Source organism: Dermochelys coriacea, chromosome 27 (genome assembly GCF_009764565.3).
Source record: "Dermochelys coriacea isolate rDerCor1 chromosome 27, rDerCor1.pri.v4, whole genome shotgun sequence".
NCBI lineage: Eukaryota > Metazoa > Chordata > Testudines > Dermochelyidae > Dermochelys > Dermochelys coriacea.
Window position 1 is genome coordinate 11602622 of NC_050094.1, and position 18266 is coordinate 11620887.

Here is an 18266-nt window from a genome sequence, read left to right on the forward strand (position 1 = left end):
GCAAAAGAAGGACAAAGGCAACTGCGCCTGCCTCCCCCTTACTCTTCTAGCAGCCTGACCTTCAGCAGTAGATGCCCCAGGACAGAGCCAACCCTGTCTGGAAACGCACGGGGTACGATCCTTGTCTGCTGCTATCTGCTGGCTCTGAGCTCACCTTGAGCTGTCAGTTTCACATGGGTGCTTCCAGAAGCCCCCGTACCCCAGAGCTGACCCTTCCCCAGAACTTCCTCTGCACCCCCTCCCCCCCCCGAAATGCAACTTTGCTGCAGTCCAGGTTAAAAACCGGGCTGTGTTTAGTCTTGAGAAAAGACGATGGAGGGGGGGCCGTGATACCACCCTGCTGCTATGTCAAGGGCTGGGACAAGAGGGTTGCGCTCAGTTGTTCTCCATGCCCACTACACAAACCTCAGCGATGCTTCAGAGGAAGCGCTGTGGGGATGCGAACCACGGTTGCGTGGGGCTGAAGAGAAACCAGGAGACGCTCCCAGGCAAGACTCCAAACTCTGTGTGACACACACGCATTTTGTCACATATGTTTAAACCAAATTAAAGATGGTTTTACTAATCGCCTGGCATTTAAATAAACATACCATCTCTGTCAAGTTAAATCTAAGGAGACATCTCGAGGGCCATTAGCTGTTTATGTTAATTAACGACAGAGGCAGTTCATTATTAAGCATGTATTCATGGGAAGTGACCAGCTAGGTGGGTTGTTACAAACCTGATTACACGGGCACTGACCTCGATCCAGTGTGTGCCCGGGAATCGGTCGGCGTTTAACCGCCCGGCGATTGTCATGTTCAATCGACATCCGGATCCTCAGCCTTGGAGAAAGTCGGGTGGCAGGGTGCAAGCCGACCTTCCTCGCCAGTCAATGCAGGAGGTAGCCAGTCCAGAACCCACCTTTCCAGGCTCCAGCCAGACTCCCGTCCCCTTTCCCGTCGCTGAGCTAGAGAGGGGGGATCTGCCAGGCTGGCACGGGTGTCTGCGAGGTTGTCTCCATGGCTGCCGGTTGCTGCCCCACTTTCCCTGCCAGAGTCCATGGCATCCTTCCGGCTCCCGGCCAGTCCTTCTGCTCACATCCTTTCCCTGCCCAGGAACTTTTCCCCTCTGCCCCGTTCGATTCCCCTGCTGTGTGTCTTTCTCCTGGTCGTTTCAAAGCTCCCTCTGTTTCTCTGAGTATTTTTTTTTCCTTTTCAAATGTCAGTGTGTTCCGTCCAACGAGTCATGGAGCCCGAGTGCCAGGCATCCATGCACACCCATGCCCTTGCCGCCCGCTGCCTGCGTGCCCACAGCCTCGCCACCCCCTTGCCACCAGCGGGGAGCTGTGTGTGCTAGGGATGGGAGCTTGGCTACCCAGGCAGAGCTGATTGTATTCAAGGCAGGCTCTGTGCTCTTAAAGACACAGTCCCCGCAGGTCTATAGGACCCTGCTCTCCAACTGAGCTCCAGCTTAGCCCCTCGGGAGCACCCGTGCGAGGAGGGGCAGGACAGCGCCCTAGCGTGGCAGCGGTGAAGTGGCACGGAGCAGAGAAGGCCTGGGGAGGGGCATGTAGGGCTGGGGGGATAAGTGCCCTGTTCTCCCGCTCTGTCCCAGCTGTGCAAAGCTTCCCTCACAAGCTTGGCATGGGCAGGCCCAGCCTGAAAGCCCTGCTCCAAACACCCCTGGCCTTTGGGCCAGGGCAGATGCAGGTCCGACCTTCGTGGCATGACCCTCTCCCAGGCTGAGCATGGCCAAGGAAGCAATTCACTGAAGAGATCAGGGCCAAGATGCTGCATGTGAGCCCTGGGGGGCTTAGCCTGAAGAGGCCGCGGTGCAGGAGGGAGCTCCCATTGCTGTCCATGATGCTGCAGCTGCACGCACTGACACGGGTTGAGTCTTGCCACTGCATGTGCTAGAGGCAGCAGAAGGGATAATCCTACCCCCAGACTCATGGCAACCCGATGGGCTTCCTCTACAGCCTGCCCATGGCCCCCACCAACCCCGCGAGGGAAGCAAAGGACAATCCTTTGCACGCAACAGATCCCAGCTGAGATCTCAAAGCGCTTCCCAAATATTAATCCTCGGGTCACTCCTGGGAGGGGAGGATTATCCCCATTGTCCAGAGGGGAAAACTGAGGCATAGAGAAAGTGATTTGGCCAAGGTCACACAGTAGGTCAGTGGCAGAGCAGGGACTAGAGACCCTAGAGTCCTGCCTTCTAGTCAGTGCCGTACTCACTCGAACTCACTGCCTCCCCTGTACAAACTAACTAACCCGCCCTCTCACACTGAGTCAATTCACATCCTACCACACCAGGATTTTTATCTCTATTGACATTACAGGGATGTCTAGAGGCATGAGCTGTGCTCAGCATTCCATTGTGCTGGGTGCTGTACAAACCCTGTCCCACAGACCTTACACTCTAAACAGCCATAACCACAGGGTGAGAGAAAGGCAGTATCATTATGCCCATTTTACAGTTGGAGAAACCGAGGCACAGAGAATCAGTGACTCGCCCCGGGGGCAAAGGTAGGCATTGAACCTCCATTTCCAAAGGACCAGTCCAGCCCCATAACCACAAGACCATTTTCCCCCTTAAGAGCCCTTTGCCCCCCAAAGCAAGCCAGGTCCAGTTCTCTTACACCACGGCTCTGTCCTGTGCAGGAGAACCAGACTGGCCCTTCACAACAACAAGGCTCCAGCCCCCCACCATGCCAGTTCCCCGCTACACCCCTCCACAAACAGTTTCCCTCTTCTTCCCATCCCCAAACAAACAGGGCTACTTTTCCCAGGGCCGCCATCTCTCCCCAGGGCCCAGGGGCCTTTCCAGACAGGCCTGTTAAGTGACAAGTGGCCCCTTTCCACAGGTGCCTCTGCGTTTGCTCATGCACTTTCTGCTGTATCTGTTGGGTGGCAGCTGGAGAATGCTGAGACCCCCCAGGGGCGTTGCAGATGCCCAGCCCCTGTCATCACAGACTATTAAGTCCCCAAACTGCGGTTGCAACCCTTTGTGGCCACCGCAGGTCCCCGACGTTTTTTGGGACAGTCAGCCTGACCGATCCCCAGCTCAGATCCTTGCGTTCTGCCTCACTAATCCTCTCCCGCCTCATAGTTTCAGCTCAGTGCAGTATTTACCTTCATTTCCTGCCCTGAAGTGCGTCCCCCTGGGGCGTTAAACAGCTGCTGTGCTCCACACCCGAGGCAGCTGCATGTCAGCGGCAGGTGAACTAGGCCAGGCACTACAAGATGGAAGACTTAGGAGCTGGGACTCCCGGGTTCTGTTCCCAGCGCTGCTCCTCACTTGCCTTCAGCACGTGACTCGAAGGCCTCTCGGGGCATTTCCCTGATCTGCGCACTGGGGGTAACGCTCAGAGGCATGTTGCGGGACTCGGTGAATTCATCTTTGTGATGTGCTCCTAGGAGGACCGAGCCTGTGGTCTACACTCAGTCCTCCCTCCAAGCAGGCCCAACTTCCAGGGCTGAAACTGGTCTGATATGTCATCAGAGTGTCAAGTCCCAAGGCCTTTATCAGGTACGTCTACATGGCAAGCAGCAGTGGCGTGGCACTAAAAGTCGCCACGCAGACAGGCGGGCTGGGGCTCTGTAGCTGAGGGAGCAGGGTGGGCTTCACAGCCCACGCTCCAGTCCCAGAGGCAATATCTACGCGGCTTTTCTTTGTGTCATAGTGCAGGCCCCTGAGCCCAGGTCTGTGCACCCGGCTCTGAGATGCCGGCTGTAGACCTGCCTGCTGAGTCTTTGAATGAGGTCCAATCCCCAGGGAGGAGTAAAGGCAGCAGGATCTGCTCTCTGACCTCTAAAGCACTCTGGGATCCTTCGGGGGATAAAAGGGGGGGGCGCATTATCAAGCTGTTCTCACATGTCATTCTGTGGGCTCTGCAGAAGCAACAGGGGGACACCAAGCACGCAGGTGGGGACAGAGTGACAGGCAGGCAATGCCACCTGCTTGTTGGCTCTGCCGTCCGTTCAGCAGATGCCTCGGTGCCAAGGACAGGTGGCGGAGGGCACAGCCCTTCATCAGCATGGCAATAGGCCCAGGGCTCTCCTGGGTGTTTCTTGTTCTGGAGTGGGCCCAGCTCACAAATGAGTGGAGCGCGCATCACAGACGTGGGCATGGCCAGGACGGCCACCGGGGTTACATCCAGGGGCCAGCGACCCCCGGGCTGCTTTAGCTAACTGTGTCCATCCTTTTCTGAGCCACTGCCCTTGTGCAACCCCCTCCCCCTCCCCGCTGCCCTTCCCCAGGGGGCACCAGTGCCCTCACCTGTGTGTGCCCGACACTGAGTGGGAGAGAAGCCATGTCAGGAACAGTCCAGGGCATGGCTCAGACTGAACCCTTTAAAGGCTGATGCGCCAGCATCCACCTCCCCACACCCAGAGTCGGTATCTCCATCTGAGTCCTCTCCCGGGGGCAGGAAGGAAGGAACTGGTGCTGCCGGGGCCAAAGGGACTCTTTCTGAGCTAGGGTCCCTCCCAGGCTTCTGGACTGGGAGGGGTCCCAGGAACCAGGGTAGTCAGCTGGACAGGTCTTGTCCTGAGTCTGGTGACCCATCCTGGCTCACCCAGGAGAAGCACATTCAATCTCTCCAGACCAGGTTGGCTGGACATGGGGGACTTCTGAGGTTAGTGCGGGGGAGAGAACCAAGGGAATGAGGATCCTGGAGGAGCCAAAACAATCTGCTGGTTCCCCAGGCCCCTGTTGCCCAACCCAGGCTAATCACCCCTTTTTCTGCCACCCCGCAAATGCCCTCTAGCCACAGACACATCGAAGCAGATTGCACAGGTCTGGGTGGGGCTATACTGAGGATTGGGGCCGGCCAGGACAGGGCAGACTGCTGCCCAGAGCCGGTGACAATTCCCTTTGCCAAGCCGGGCAAAGGGGCCTGAGAGAAGGGGGCTGAGCCGCCAGATCATGCGCGACACATCTGGAAACAGAGGCGGTGCAGCAGGCCTGGGAGAGCTGTGAGCACCAGGCAGCAATGCCAGGATAGCCTCCCTGGCATGGAGCCCAGAACCCAACTGCAGGCAGGCGGGTGGGCGGGAGGACTCTCAGCCTGAGCCAGGCTCTGCTCCCATTGGCACTGCCAAGCTCCTCCACATACTGAGGGCATCCCCTGCCCCAAGGGAGGGGGGAAGGGAATGACTCCCATGCGCCCTTGTGAATCCTGTGAACGCCTCGACTTGCCTGCTCCTCCTCCCCCACCTTGCCATGCTCTGCCCCTTCCATGTGCCCCTTCCTCCCCCAACTGAGGGTGTCCCATCCCCACCCCCAGTCAGGCCTCCCTTCCTCCCCCCACATACTCACAACCCTGCCACTGAGGGTTTCTCCCCATTCAACCGGTATAAAACAAACTCCAAACAAAGCTCCGGATCTGAACGTCCACAAGCTTTGGGAGTGTTGGAATCGGATCAGAACTCAGCAGCCTGGCCCCATCTCGGCCTGGACCAGGGAGGGCATCCAGGCCATCCAACCCCACCCTCCACTGCCCATCTCAACCCCCTGTGCTTCCAGCCATTCTACTTATTGGCACAGGACCCCTTGCCTGGGAGAGGGAACAATGCTCGGGGAGCAGAGCTGGCTGGGGAGCTTCTGGGAGAAGTAGATCTCTAGAGCTGGGGGGCACAGGCAGGACCATAGCTGCTCCCAGGGGGCAAGACATTCATTCGACTAATCCCCGTCTCTCACTCAGGCCTGTCAGCACCCAGGGTCCCAAAGCGCTTTGCAAACCGGGCACAGAAGCATCTCGTCACCTGCCACAGCAGCGCAGTCAAGGGGCAGCACGTGGCGGGTGTCTAGCAGGGCCCGGCAATGCCAGACAATGCTTTAGGCCAGCGAGTGCAGGACACAGCATCAGCTCCAGATGGCAAGTGAACCCCAAGCAGGCAGAGCACGAGGGACCTGCTGGAATTCACCCAGGAGGCCAGGGCTGAAGCTGTTCCCGCAGGATGTTTGACCAACTAGCGGTGCTCCGGACCTTGGCATTGCAGTGCACCCCACCCCAGCGCTGAGCGCCCAACAAGAGGGAAAAGCGTCACTTACTAAATCACCAGCCCCACTCCTGGCAGCAGCCCAGGGGCGTGGCAGGCCTGACCTTGTGTAGTCCATGGGGTCTGAGGAGATCACAGCAGGAGGGTCTTTCTGTACCAGTTTCTCCTCCCCCGCCCACCCCTTCTCCCTGGAAAATCTCCACACCCCCTCTAGCAGTGGGGGGAGCTGCTCAGCGATGTTATCTGAATTAAAATAATAATAATAATAATAATTAATAAAATCCAGCCCAAGAGCTGAGCAGCAGTAGCAGCGACTCCAGCAGAGAGCAGAAGCCACATGCCCACACTCACACACTCACTCATGCAGGTGAAGGAACAGGCGAGAGTTGAATTACTACCTGCTGAAAGGATCAAATCGCCGGATGAAAACAAAGCGGCCTCAGCAGCTCGCTAAAAACCAGTTTGCGCAGATTTAAAACCCACCCAAAGGCCCTTCGCTGAGCAGTTCTAGACGGAAGCCCGTTAAGCAGCCTTTGTTCAGACAGCGCTCACCTGCTCGGAGGTGGCTTTTTAACTGGACTGCTGCCTGAAGAACGTGGTTCGGTTCTGCTTCCCTTTACCGTATTCGCCTTCTCATCTCTGTCAGGATCAGGCACGCCAATTGTCGTGGAAAAGCAAGGCCACATAGGTAGAACTTAGACCCTGGCCCTGTATCCTGAATCCCACCCTACAACTCTGCTCTTAGCCTAGTTTGTCACCTAGATAACCCAGTGCTGAAATGAGTGAGTTGCACTTTATAGCAGCATGCCTTTCCGCCAGAGATCTCAAGGTGATCTGCAACTTAGGTGGGGAAAATGAGGCTCAAAGAGGAGAAGCTATTTGCCTGAGACCAGCCCCCATCTCAGTGGGAGTAGAACCCAGGAGTCCTGACTCCAAGTCCCCACATTCTCTCATTGCTAGAACATGCTGAACTCAGCAGCATTTGAAATCAGTGACCCTCATGTGGAAGTTGTGCCGCGACCAGCTGCAGTGCTAGCTGAACACTTAGACTGGAAGCTCTCTGGGGCAGGAATGTCTCATTCTCTGTACAGCACCTAGCACAAGTGGGCCCTGTTCTCCGCTGGTCCCTAGACAATACCGTAATGACCAGGATTAATAGCAATAAGAGAGCATCTGCATCATGCCTGCCATACAATTACTCCACATACAGCCCTCACACAACCACTCCTGCTTCCAACCAGACAATGTCCTGAGCCGTGCTGCCGGGCAGGAGAATATTAAACTCTGTAAGCAATGGGGACTCGTGCTGAGTGAGGGGGGAAAGGAAAAGGGAAGGGGGAATCCCTGCCATCTAGAGATGAATGGTGCCAGGTATAGAACTGAACAGCTTTAAGCCTTTGAACTTGAATCGTGGTTTCATTGCCAGGGGACTCGAACCACCACAGGGATGAGTCATTGTTGGCACAGACAATGGCAGCTTTTCTTATATCCGCTGACCCCAATTTCAGTGCAGGTTCTTGCTTAGCCGAGGATTCCATGGGACATGGGCGGTTTCCCCTTCTCCTTGGTGAGGCAGTATGATCATATGGCTAGGGTGCTGGGCTGGGAATCAAGACAGTTGGGTTCTCTTCCCAGCTTGCCCTATTACGTGTATTGAGCAAGTGGTTTTCCCTCCCACCCTTTGCCTCTCTCATCTCTTAAGGGCCAGGGCTATCTCTTGCAATGCATTTGTACAGTGACTATTATGGGCTGCATTTCGGAAGTGCCCGGAGGCCCCCGTAGAGGTCAGGGCCTCAGTACGAACGGATAGGAAGAGGCAGTCCCAGCCCTGATGAGCTTACAGATGAGACAGTCAAAGGGTGGGAGGGGAAAGAGAAACACAGAGGGGGGACGGGAACTTGCCCAAGGTCACCCAGTTGTGCCCATGTCTGGGGACTAGAACCCCCGAGTCCCACCTTCCAGCCCACTAGACTAACGAGGGGGGGATCCATCAGGGCATCACATTGCAGAGCTGAGGCTCCCGTCCCTGAGACTCCACACCGCCGCTGGAGTTCCTAGGTGCTACGGTGAAGGAACTGTAAAAGCAGATGTTGGCCATTACCAGCCCTGCTGGGCCGGTGTCTATTGCAGGACAGCAAATCTCAGGCTCTTCTCCACCTCCAACATGGGTGGGCACGTGGCCTAGAGCTTAGAGCTGGGGGGATGGGAGATGAGGGCATCCACACGCGTCTTCGAATCCCACCTGGCTCATGATACAACCTCCAGCGACTCGCTCAACCTCTATGTGCTCTAGTCTCACCCTAGCTAGAAACCTGGGGCAGACCCGCAGCGTGAGCACCTCACTAGAAACCAAGTGCAGCCTCTGAGCTAGGGGTGCGGGAGGCTGCCTGTGGGGTGGGGCTCACCCTAGCACAGCTCCTCCTCTCACCATCGCTTTTCAACTGAGTTTCAAATTCCTCCTGTCCGGTTGCTTCCTCCACCTCATTGGCTTCGTCATCCTTCCCACTCCATCGGCTGCCAGCAGGCATGGGGATCACCTGGAAGCGTCTCTGGGCCGAGGGCTTCCCCTGGAGTCTTGCTCCCTTCCCCCCGGAACACGCTTCCGGAGCCAGACCCCTCCCAGAGACTAGGATCTTCTGGGTCACTTACAAGGCGCCACGCCGCTAAATCCTCTGCTTATTGGTTTCTCTGAGCAGTGACCTGCTTTCCTCTCCGCAGATGGGGCGGGTGGGGTGGATAAAGACACTGTGAAGCTGATGGTTGCTAGGGGAGCAGGGGAGGATGACGAAGGGAAGGGAATTTCATGGCGGGGGAAGGGATACAGGGGTAGAGACCAGGCCCTTTGCAATTTGTCTCTCCTCTGTTCCGTGGCCCCGGGAGCCGGTGTAGCTCCTGGAGCAGTTTACAACTGTCCTGCAGCCCCTTTGCACGGGCCTAGCTGGTGTATAGGCACGGCCAGGCAACAGCAGGCTTAACTTTAACATCCATAAAGAGAACAATCAATGCGCTGTGCTCCTTATGCGTATGTGGTTGTCTCCACCCTGTGACCTGCCCGGCTGGACGCTCTTGGGGGCCACGGTCTGCAACTTCCTGCGTTTGGAGAGCACTTGCCACTCCTGGAGGATTCAGAGTAGCAGCCGTGTTAGTCTGTATTTGCAAAAAGAAAAGGAGTACTTGTGGCACCTTAGAGACTAACAAATTTATTAGAGCATAACGATGAAGTGAGCTGTAGCTCACGAAAGCTTATGCTCTAATAAATTTGTTAGTCTCTAAGGTGCCACAAGTACTCCTTTTCCTGGAGGATTATCTCTCATGGCTGCCGGAGGTCTCTACCGAACTGAGCTGTCTCTCAGCAGTCCTGGCTGCCGCTCTGTGATACATGAAGAGGGATTTTACAGCTAGCTGGCTGGCTGGGTGTCCATCAAAGGGAGCTACTCCCCCCCATCCTTTCATGTATCACACACTCCATTCAGGGTAGAGGCCAGGTTACTCATCCCACTAGCAATTGTATTTCAAGAGCATCATCCAAGTTGCTGTCATGTATCATGTTAGTATCTGAGCACCTCTGATAGAAGGTGCTTGTGACTAAGCCAGACTGTTCTTAATGTTTCCTCTGAATATTGTGGGGGTGCCTCAGTTTCCCCTATGCAGTTCTTAAGTATATAGGTGGTGGGATAAGGGTGTATGATCGTTGCAGAGCCCTAGAGGGCAGGTATGTGCAGGGGTCTGGACACAGAGAATGGCCGACACCCTGTTTCCTGGCAACTGATGGCCTGAGCCCTTCCCCCCTGCAAGGTGAGAGCTACAGGGTTGGAGAACAAAGGAATCTGGTGACCTCCTGGCCTGGGAAAGGGACAAAGCCCAGAGGAGGAGGGGCAGGAGGGGGAAGCAGTTTGGGACTGGCTGGGAACATGGAGTGAAGTGCAGACGTGGTTGTCTGGATCACTGCCCCCCAAAATGGACCTGGTTGAGGGGTCCTGTTCTCTGCACCTACAAGCTCTGTGTTAGACCATGTTCCTGTCATCTAATAAACCTTTGTTTTACTGGCTGGCTGAGAGTCACATCTGACTGCGGAGTTGGGGTGCAGGACCCTCTGGCTTCCCCAGGACCCCGCCTGGGCGGACTTGCTGTGGGAAGCGCACGGAGGGGCAGAGAGGATGCTGAATGCTCCAAGGTCAGACTCAGGAAGGTGGAAGCTGTGTGAGCTGTGTGTCCTGCAGACAGGCTGCTCACCAAAAGGAGACTTCCCCAGAGTCCTGACTAGCTTTGTAGGGAGCAGTTCCAAAGCATCGCCCGGGGAATCTGTGACAACGCTGATATCCCCATTCTATAGATGGGAAACTGAGGCACGGAGAGACTAAGTGACTTGCTCAAGGCCACATGTGAAGTCTGCAGCAGAGCCAGGAACTGAATGCAGGTCTCCCAAGGTCCCACCCTGGCCCACTAACCACTGGACTAACCTTTCGGCCTGACTGGCAGCTCTGAAAATCAGTTATCCACAGAGCAGGTACAAAACAGGCAGCAGCAGGGCTGGCTTCCCCTGCCAACATGCCTCCGTCCTGAGCACTGTTAGGTGGTGAGAAGTCATTTCAGCCTCAGTTAGTCCATGCCCTCTTCAGGGACGCTGCCAGCCAGAGTGGGTGACAAACTGCCCTGAGAACTTCCAACTTGCGGGGTGGAAAGAGGCAAGAAACAGCCCGTCTTCCGTGCACACAACAAGCCTGTTCTTAAGGCGACATTTTGCCCTAGCCGGGGACGTGGTCAGTCTGGGAGATAAACCATGTGCAAACAAGGTGGTCTCCTGGGAGAGTCTGATAAAAAGCAGCAAACCCATCAGGGTTTCCTTTCTGCATTTGCTCTTGCATTAGCAGACATGGCTTTGCTCTCAGCCTCAATCCAAAGGGCTTGTTCCAGACTGCGGTGGAATTTAAACACCCTGCATATCTGGGGCGCAAGGGAGAACAGTGTACAATACCTTTCGCTTTGCTTGTCGAAGAAGGGGAGCCATTACTGGTAACTGGATGGTGTTAGCGGGTAGGGATCAGCTGGTCCGGGGCTTCCTTTGGGATAACAGATGGTGCTGCAGAAACAAGTCCACCCCCACTCAGCTGACCTCTATGGCTTGGGACCCCTCTTGCAGTGTTGGCAGGTAGGAGTAACACTACCTTTCCTGGCAGTGTAGGCTAGAGGATGGGGCTCCCACCTGGGGGGACTCAGGACCCCTGGCTTGCTGCCTGACCTTGGGAAAGTCACTTTGTCTCTCTCTGTTTCCTTTCCCTGGGAGCCCTTCAGCACAAGGGCTGGTTCTCACCACGTGTGGGCACAGGCCCAAGGCTGCAATCTGACTTGAGGCTCTGGGAACCACTGCAATATAAAGGCCATCTCCTTATATTTCCTCAGCATCTCTTGTCACGACATCGTACGCTCTTCAAGGCAAGAGACGTGCCTTCGTTTGTGATCACACAGTGCCCAGAGGTGCAGGTGCTCCGCACCACTCAGGATACACAGCGGATAGGCTGATGTATGTTGGTGTGTATGAGGCACCAAGACCCCCTGGTGAAGCACGCCCTGCGTGTTACCAAAACTAGAGTCAGGGACCCTCTTCCCCACACAACAAAGTGCAGCTACCTCTGGGATAGAAAACGGCTGCCATTCAGCAGTGCACAGCAATGATGGGCTAATAGCTCCAGAAGCGGAGAATAACCACCAGATCCCATTGAAACTGCCAAGGAAGTTTAGGGAGGCAGAAAAGAATTAGCCAAAAGTGCTGGAGTCACACCCCTTACTCTTGGGAAATGGGCCCAAGGAGGTTCAATGTCTGCCCTGTCACAATCATCTGAAAGCCGTGCTAAGTACTGGGCTCTTGTATCGAATGCAGAATGCTCAGGAGAGCAGATTCTCCACATCCCTGGTGGAAGGGAAAGGGGTGGGCTGGAATCCAATTCCCTGGTGCTCAAAACATCAGTGCCCTGGCGACCACAAAACACCAACAGGTGGTCTTTCGTGTCTCGCACCTGTGCAGCTGAGCCACCAACTGGCCTGCGAAAGGCTTTTCCTTTATTTGCATCCCCTGGGGAGCGGCAAGATGAGAGAGCCACTAACCAGGACAGCCAGGAGCAGATGGGAAATGAGACAGGTGATATCTCATCAGGAAAGGCGCTTTCTCTTTGCTGTGGTTTAAATCCCCCTCCTGGTGCTCAGGCTTGAGTGAAGCTCAAAAACCCCTTAATATCAATTACCGGACCACGCAAGGCAATGTCTTCATATGAGTTCTGCCTCCAGACTGCAGAGGCAGGACATTCCCCTGCAGACCCAAAGGGGCTGTGATTGCTCCGGCTTTTCTTGAACGAGAACAAAGAAATTCAAGGTAGAGCCTGGCTGGCCAAATGAGGGGACTCTAGGAGAGGTAATAGGTCTGCCTGTGCCAAGAGCCCTATTCCCCGAGGAAATGGGTGTGCCTAGAACACAGATTTCAGCCCCAATTCTGGGCTGGGGTGCAGCCCCTGTATACTTGTTGCCAAGACCCAGCTCAGCCCCCGCATCTAGGAATTTCCTCACTGCTGGCACAATGGCCGTATACCATCTCTTCCCCGGCAGCTGGTGGGGTGGGGTTGTGCCAGGGGAGGTGTGTCTGGACTACACTGTGCTTTGGTTGCTCTGGTGCTAGCTTTGTAGGGCGATGATGTAGGAAACCTAAGTTGGAGCAGTTCCCAAGGCACCTGTGCCTCCTCCCCCCAGCTGTGCTGCTCAAGAAGTAGAACTTGGTATCAGGGCTTTCAATTCTGGGCATCCCCAACGCAGGTTGACTGGAATGAATTTACTAAAACAAAACACATATTTATGGGGCTGAGGGGACTGAATTATGGAGGAAAAACTCAAACAGGTGAAATTCTGGCCCCATTGATTTCAGCGGGGCTCGGATTTCCCACGAGGACCCAGTGGTTACCAGTATGTCTTGATTCAATGGCAACGAGGAAGGCAGACATGATGCCTCAAGGGTGTAAAACAGCAAGAAGGGACAGCAGTTTTTGGTAGGACGGGGGGGTAAATACTTAGAACCTGGGGAACCCAGGCTGATCAACTTGCTAATGGCGAGATCAGTCCGACTAGGGAACAGCGTAGGGTCACTGGAAGATGACCCATCGCTTGGGATACATGGAAGTAGACTGGCCAAACACCCGAACAGGGACACTCCTGCATCGGTTGCAAGACAGACTAACTGATCTATGGATAATAAGGCCTTTTCCATCTCAGAGGGCGACAGTACTCTGGAACCAGCAGGATTAGCTCCTCTTGGAAACAGTGAGGAAGTGAGACTAAGCCCAAGAAAGCCAAGAAGCCCCTTTCAATGTTGTATGGCCAAATGACTCTCCATCTATAGATAGGGGTCTATGTAATTTCACATTATACTGAGATGGCTGAAGGCTGATCGTGCATTTTTGAATAATGACTCCTTAAAGCTCAGCAGTGCCGTGGAGAGGCAATGCCTGCTCTAGAGGTGGCTCAGTTTCTTTGGCAGAGGAAAGGGATCTGTGGGAGAGAGAAATCAAGGCTACGTTGCCACTCCAAATGAGTAGGATGAATGCAACATATGCCAAGGCTAGCATTGGCAGGGAGAGCTGGCAGGGCCTGCTGTTGTATCTGAATTGACAGTCATCAATTGGAGCTGGGACCTGCCAACTGGATGCTGGTGGTGGGTGGGGCTGAGCTCATGGAACGATTCAGAGCATATGCTCCAGCTCCCCTCCCGGACAGATTGAGAGCAAATATGCTCGCCATCCCCCACTGCTCCAAAAACCTCCTATAGAAAGAAAGGATCCAGCATCTAAAGATGCCCGGTTACCAGTAAGGCTTGTATCTGCACTCAGAACTCAGTGAGTGGCCAGGCAGCTCCCAGAGCCTTGGTCACGCACCCTCTCAGGAGCAGGAGTTAGCTTCTCAAACAGACAGCAGGGAATCCAAAACCAACCTGGGGATGTAACCTGGGTGAATTCTCTCCTCAGCAACACAATTCAGGCTGTGCCTAGAGCTGCATCCCGGCCCTGAGCTGCAGAAACCTGCCCTGAGGACCTGATCTGCCTCCCACTGAAGTCCATGCAACGTTCCCATTGACTTCAATGGTACAAGATTAAGCCTTCTATGACCACTGTCTATTATGCTGACCAATATTGTCCCATTGTTACTCCCCCATTAGATGGTCTTGTCTCTTGACTTAGATTGTAGAGAGACAAGACCGGTGAGGTGAGATCTTTTATTGGACCAACTTCCGTTGGTGAGAGAGACATGCTTTTGAGCACCACAGAGCTCTTCTTCAGGTCTGGGAAAGATTCTCTCTTGCAGCACGTGTTAACTCCTTATGCTTAACAATCACTTCCATCCTGTGTTTAGCTGTGACACTCTGGTACCTTTCCCAGACCAGAAGAAGAGCTCTGTGTGGCTTGAAAGCTCGTCTCTCTCACCAACAGAAGTTGGTCCAATAAAAGGCATGACCTCCCCCACTTTGTCTCTCTCATATCCTGGGACCAACACAGCTACAGCACCACTTAGATTGTAAACACTTTGGGGTGGGGAGGGGACTGTCTTTCTGTTCTGTACTTATACAGCACCTAGCGCAATGGGGTTCTGGTTCATCACTGCAGCTCCCAGGAGTGGCAATACAAATAATCATTAATAATCGGTGGCTCACAGTCTGTAGAAGTTATGCCACTGATATCAGTGGGTTCAGACTCTGATCCCTCCCCCCTCCAACACACACACCTGTTTACACACTCCCAAGTTGTGCCACTCGGCTGGTAGAACTCACCATGAAGGAAACACCCTCTTTTGTGTGTGGGTATGTGTGTGGGGGGGAAATCTGGTCTCAGTCTTCATTCAGTCCTGGGTTTCTTCCCCTGCATGCACCCCCAGGGATTCTCAACTGCATCCAGGAGGAACTGCTGACTGGGGCAATAAATCATGAGCATTCTGGGTTAATTCAATACTGGGATTCCCCCTTCTTGCTCCATCACCAGGAAAGGAAAGGTCTCTGCTGGAGTCTTGTAGTTAAGGCACTGGACTGGAACCCAGGAGATCTGGGCTCGATTCCCATGTCTGCGACTTCCAGCGTGGCCTTGGCCAAGTTACTTAATCTCTCTGTGCACATCTGTGAAATGGGGATATTAATCCTTCCTTTTTCCCCGCCCTTTGGCTGCCCGGCCTATTGAGGCTGTAAGAGACATTCCCTGCTGGATAAACCACCAAGGGGTTCGGATCTCGACTGGAACCTGTAAGGCACTAGCCATATCCCTTTCGTGTTTCTCAGGCTACTTCGTCCACACTAGGAGCTAGATGGGGGGACTCGCAGCCCTCGCTTGTAGTGTAGACAGTGCCTTAGGCAAAGACAATGTGAAAATGGCAGCGCCAGGATCAGGTCAAGAGGGTCCCCAGCACATCTGTACTCCACTCCAGGGCTCTGTCTTCATGCAGTGCCCCCTCTGCAGCCTCATCTCCGCTCCTGCCCAGGTTCTAGACAATGGGAGTCAAAACACACCTGCCCGGCATCAATTTTTGTCACAACACAAGACAGACGGCGAGGCTAATTGCACCGAAAACCAGATTCCATTATACATCAGGAGCAGCTAGATAAATAACAACAACATATTGTTTAAACCCAGGAGCTGATAACATGAAAACTCACTGGCTTGAAGGCTGCCATCATGTGTAGTGACAGCAGGACGAGGGGAATATGATAATGAACATGACACGGCGGGTTTCAAACGCACCCAGCATAGTAAGGCAGGGAGAGAGGATGTGTTTGTCTTTGTACACAAGAGAAAGGGGGCATGGTGTGGCCAGCTGATCAATGGAGAGAAAGAGACCTACCAGAGCTCAGACTGAGAGAAGGAAGCACTTTATCATGAGAAGGTGAGAGCCAGCGGGTATCAATCTGGGCTGGAGGGGAACCCTCCTGTTTATCTAACATTCTGAAAGGAAACTAGGAGTAGCCTTGTTAACCTTCTGCCTTCAAAAATCATGAATCACCCTGTGACGAAACGGGACTGTTCTTAATGTTTCCTCTGAATATTGTGGGGGTGCCTCAGTTTCCCCTATGCAGTTCTTAAGTATCTAGGTGGAGGGATAAGGGTGTACGATCATTGAAGAGCCCTAGAGGGCAGGTGTGGGCAGGGGTCTGGACACAGAGAATGGCCGACACCCTGTTTCCTGGCAACTGATGGCCTGGGCCCTTCCCCCCTGCAAGGTGAGAGCTACAGGGTTGGAGAACAAAGGAATCCGGTGACCTCCTGGCCCGGGAAAGGGACAAAGCCCAGAGGAGGAGGGGCTGGAGGGGGAGGCAGTTTTGGGGCTGGCTGGGGACATGGAGTGAAGTGCAGACATGGTTGTCTGGCTCACTGCCCCCCAAAATGGACCCAGCTGAGGGGTCCTGTTCTCTGCACCTACAAGCTCTGTGTTAGACCATGTTCCTGTCATCTAATAAACCTTCCGTGTTACTGGCTGGCTGAGAGTCACGTCTGACTGCGGAGTTGGGGTGCAGGACCCTCTGGCTTCCCCAGGACCCTGCCTGGGTGGACTCGCTGTGGGAAGCGCACGGAGGGGCAGAGGATGCTGAATGCTCCGAGGTCAGACCCAGGAAGGTGGAAGCCGGGTGAGCTGTGTGCCCTGCAGACAGGCTGCTCCCAGAGAGACTTCCCCAGAGTCCTGACTGGCTTCTTAGGGAGCAGTTCCAGAGCATCGCCCGGGGACTCCGTGACACACCCCCCTAAAAAATAATCATGAGGTTGGCTTGAAAATCTTGAGACTTAAAAGAAATTCTTGGTTCTTTTTATTTCTAGCAATGCTTAAGGGGCAGTGTTGCCCAGTGAACTGAGCAATGGACTGGGAGCCAGGAGACCAGGATCCTAATCCTATCTCTATCACTGGCCCTGGTGTGGACAAGTCATTCTTTTCTCTGGGCCTCAGTTGCCCCATCCATAAAACAGAAATCATAATACTGACCTGCTTGGAGATCTGGGCAGGGAAAGTGCTAGATAAGAGAGAGGTGTTACATGTAAGAGCTAGTGTGAACTGTCTCCAGAAGTAGTAGACGGAAGGGACTTTGGGCCACATCTTAGGGAAGGTTTCAGAGTAGCAGCCGTGTTAGTCTGTATCTGCAAAAAGAAAAGGAGTACTTGTGGCACCTTAGAGACTAACAAATTTATTTGAGCATAAGCTTTCATGAGCTCAGGCGGGCATCTGCTAAAGTGAGCTGTAGTTCATGAAAGCTTATGCTCAAATAAATTTGTTAGTCTCTAAGGTGCCACAAGTACTGCTTTTCTTTTATCTTAGGGAAGTTATACCAGAGCACAGAGGTGCCTGCCCTATCCCACGCTGACATATGCGTGAGCATGCTAGCCGCAGCAATAATCCCCCCTCTGCCCAGAAGACAGCAGGCTGGTGTTCTAGGACTATTCTGAGGGATGAAGTTAATGGGAGAGGGAGAGGCTAGTGCTTAGCCCATCTCAGGATCTGGCCCTGTGTTTGCAACACGGGGGAAATGGGATTTATGGACACTGCCTGCCTGCTGCACTGTTTGATCTTATAGATCATCTTCACCTGGCAAGGTGTGGACTGAAACGCCGGGAGGCGGTAACCAAGCCCTGCCTCTAGAAACTGCTCCCCATATTACTCCCACAGAAGAGGCCATGAATAGACAGGAGGCCCCAGAGAGAAGGCATCAGCACTTCTCCATTCATGCTACTGCTCCAGAAAGGCAGGTGTGCACCCTGTATCACATTGCTGAACAGAAACCAGGATCTGCATTGAGCTTTACCTTGAACCCACCTTGTGCAGGTCCCATGGTGAAGATGCAAGGCTGAAAATCTGGCTTCAATTCCCAGAGCTCTGCTACAGACATACTGCATGACCTTGGGCAAGTCACTGCAAATCTGCTTCTGCTCCCTTATCTGTAAAATGAGGAAGATCCTTATCCGCTTGGGAGGCTTAATTCATTATTGTTTCTGAAGTACTTTGAGCAGTTCAGATTGGAAGGAATGATTCATCATTTTATGGCAGGCTCCAGTAGAGGTTTGGGATAGGATCTGCTGGCGTATTGTGTAACCCACAATAGATTCCCATACATAAGAACATAAGAGCGGCCACACTGGGTCAGACCAAAGGTCCCTCTAGCCCAGAGTCCTGTCTTCCAATAGTGGCCAATCCCAGGTGCCCCAGAGGGAATGAATAGAACGGTAATCATCCAGTGATCAGGAAGCAGGAAGTGTGTACCAACTTAGAACACACAAC

General features: G+C 54.0%; 1 protein-coding gene across 15 annotated transcripts in view; it reads right to left on the reverse strand.

Annotated features, from left to right (window-relative positions):
- The window catches only part of SRCIN1 (SRC kinase signaling inhibitor 1), a 177502-nt gene that overhangs the window by 119249 nt on the left and 39987 nt on the right, over positions 1–18266 (reverse strand). For 2 of the 15 annotated variants that reach the window (XM_043503289.1, XM_043503290.1), the window contains exon 1: positions 742–1444. The exons of 11 other annotated variants lie outside the window; for them this stretch is intronic. In XM_043503289.1, the coding sequence (XP_043359224.1) occupies positions 742–811 (70 nt within the window). In that variant the 5' untranslated portion in view covers positions 812–1444. Of the gene's footprint in view, positions 1–721; positions 1455–18266 lie in introns of those variants that run through there. 2 more of the 15 variants (XM_038385621.2, XM_038385625.2) reach the window with 2 other exon arrangements.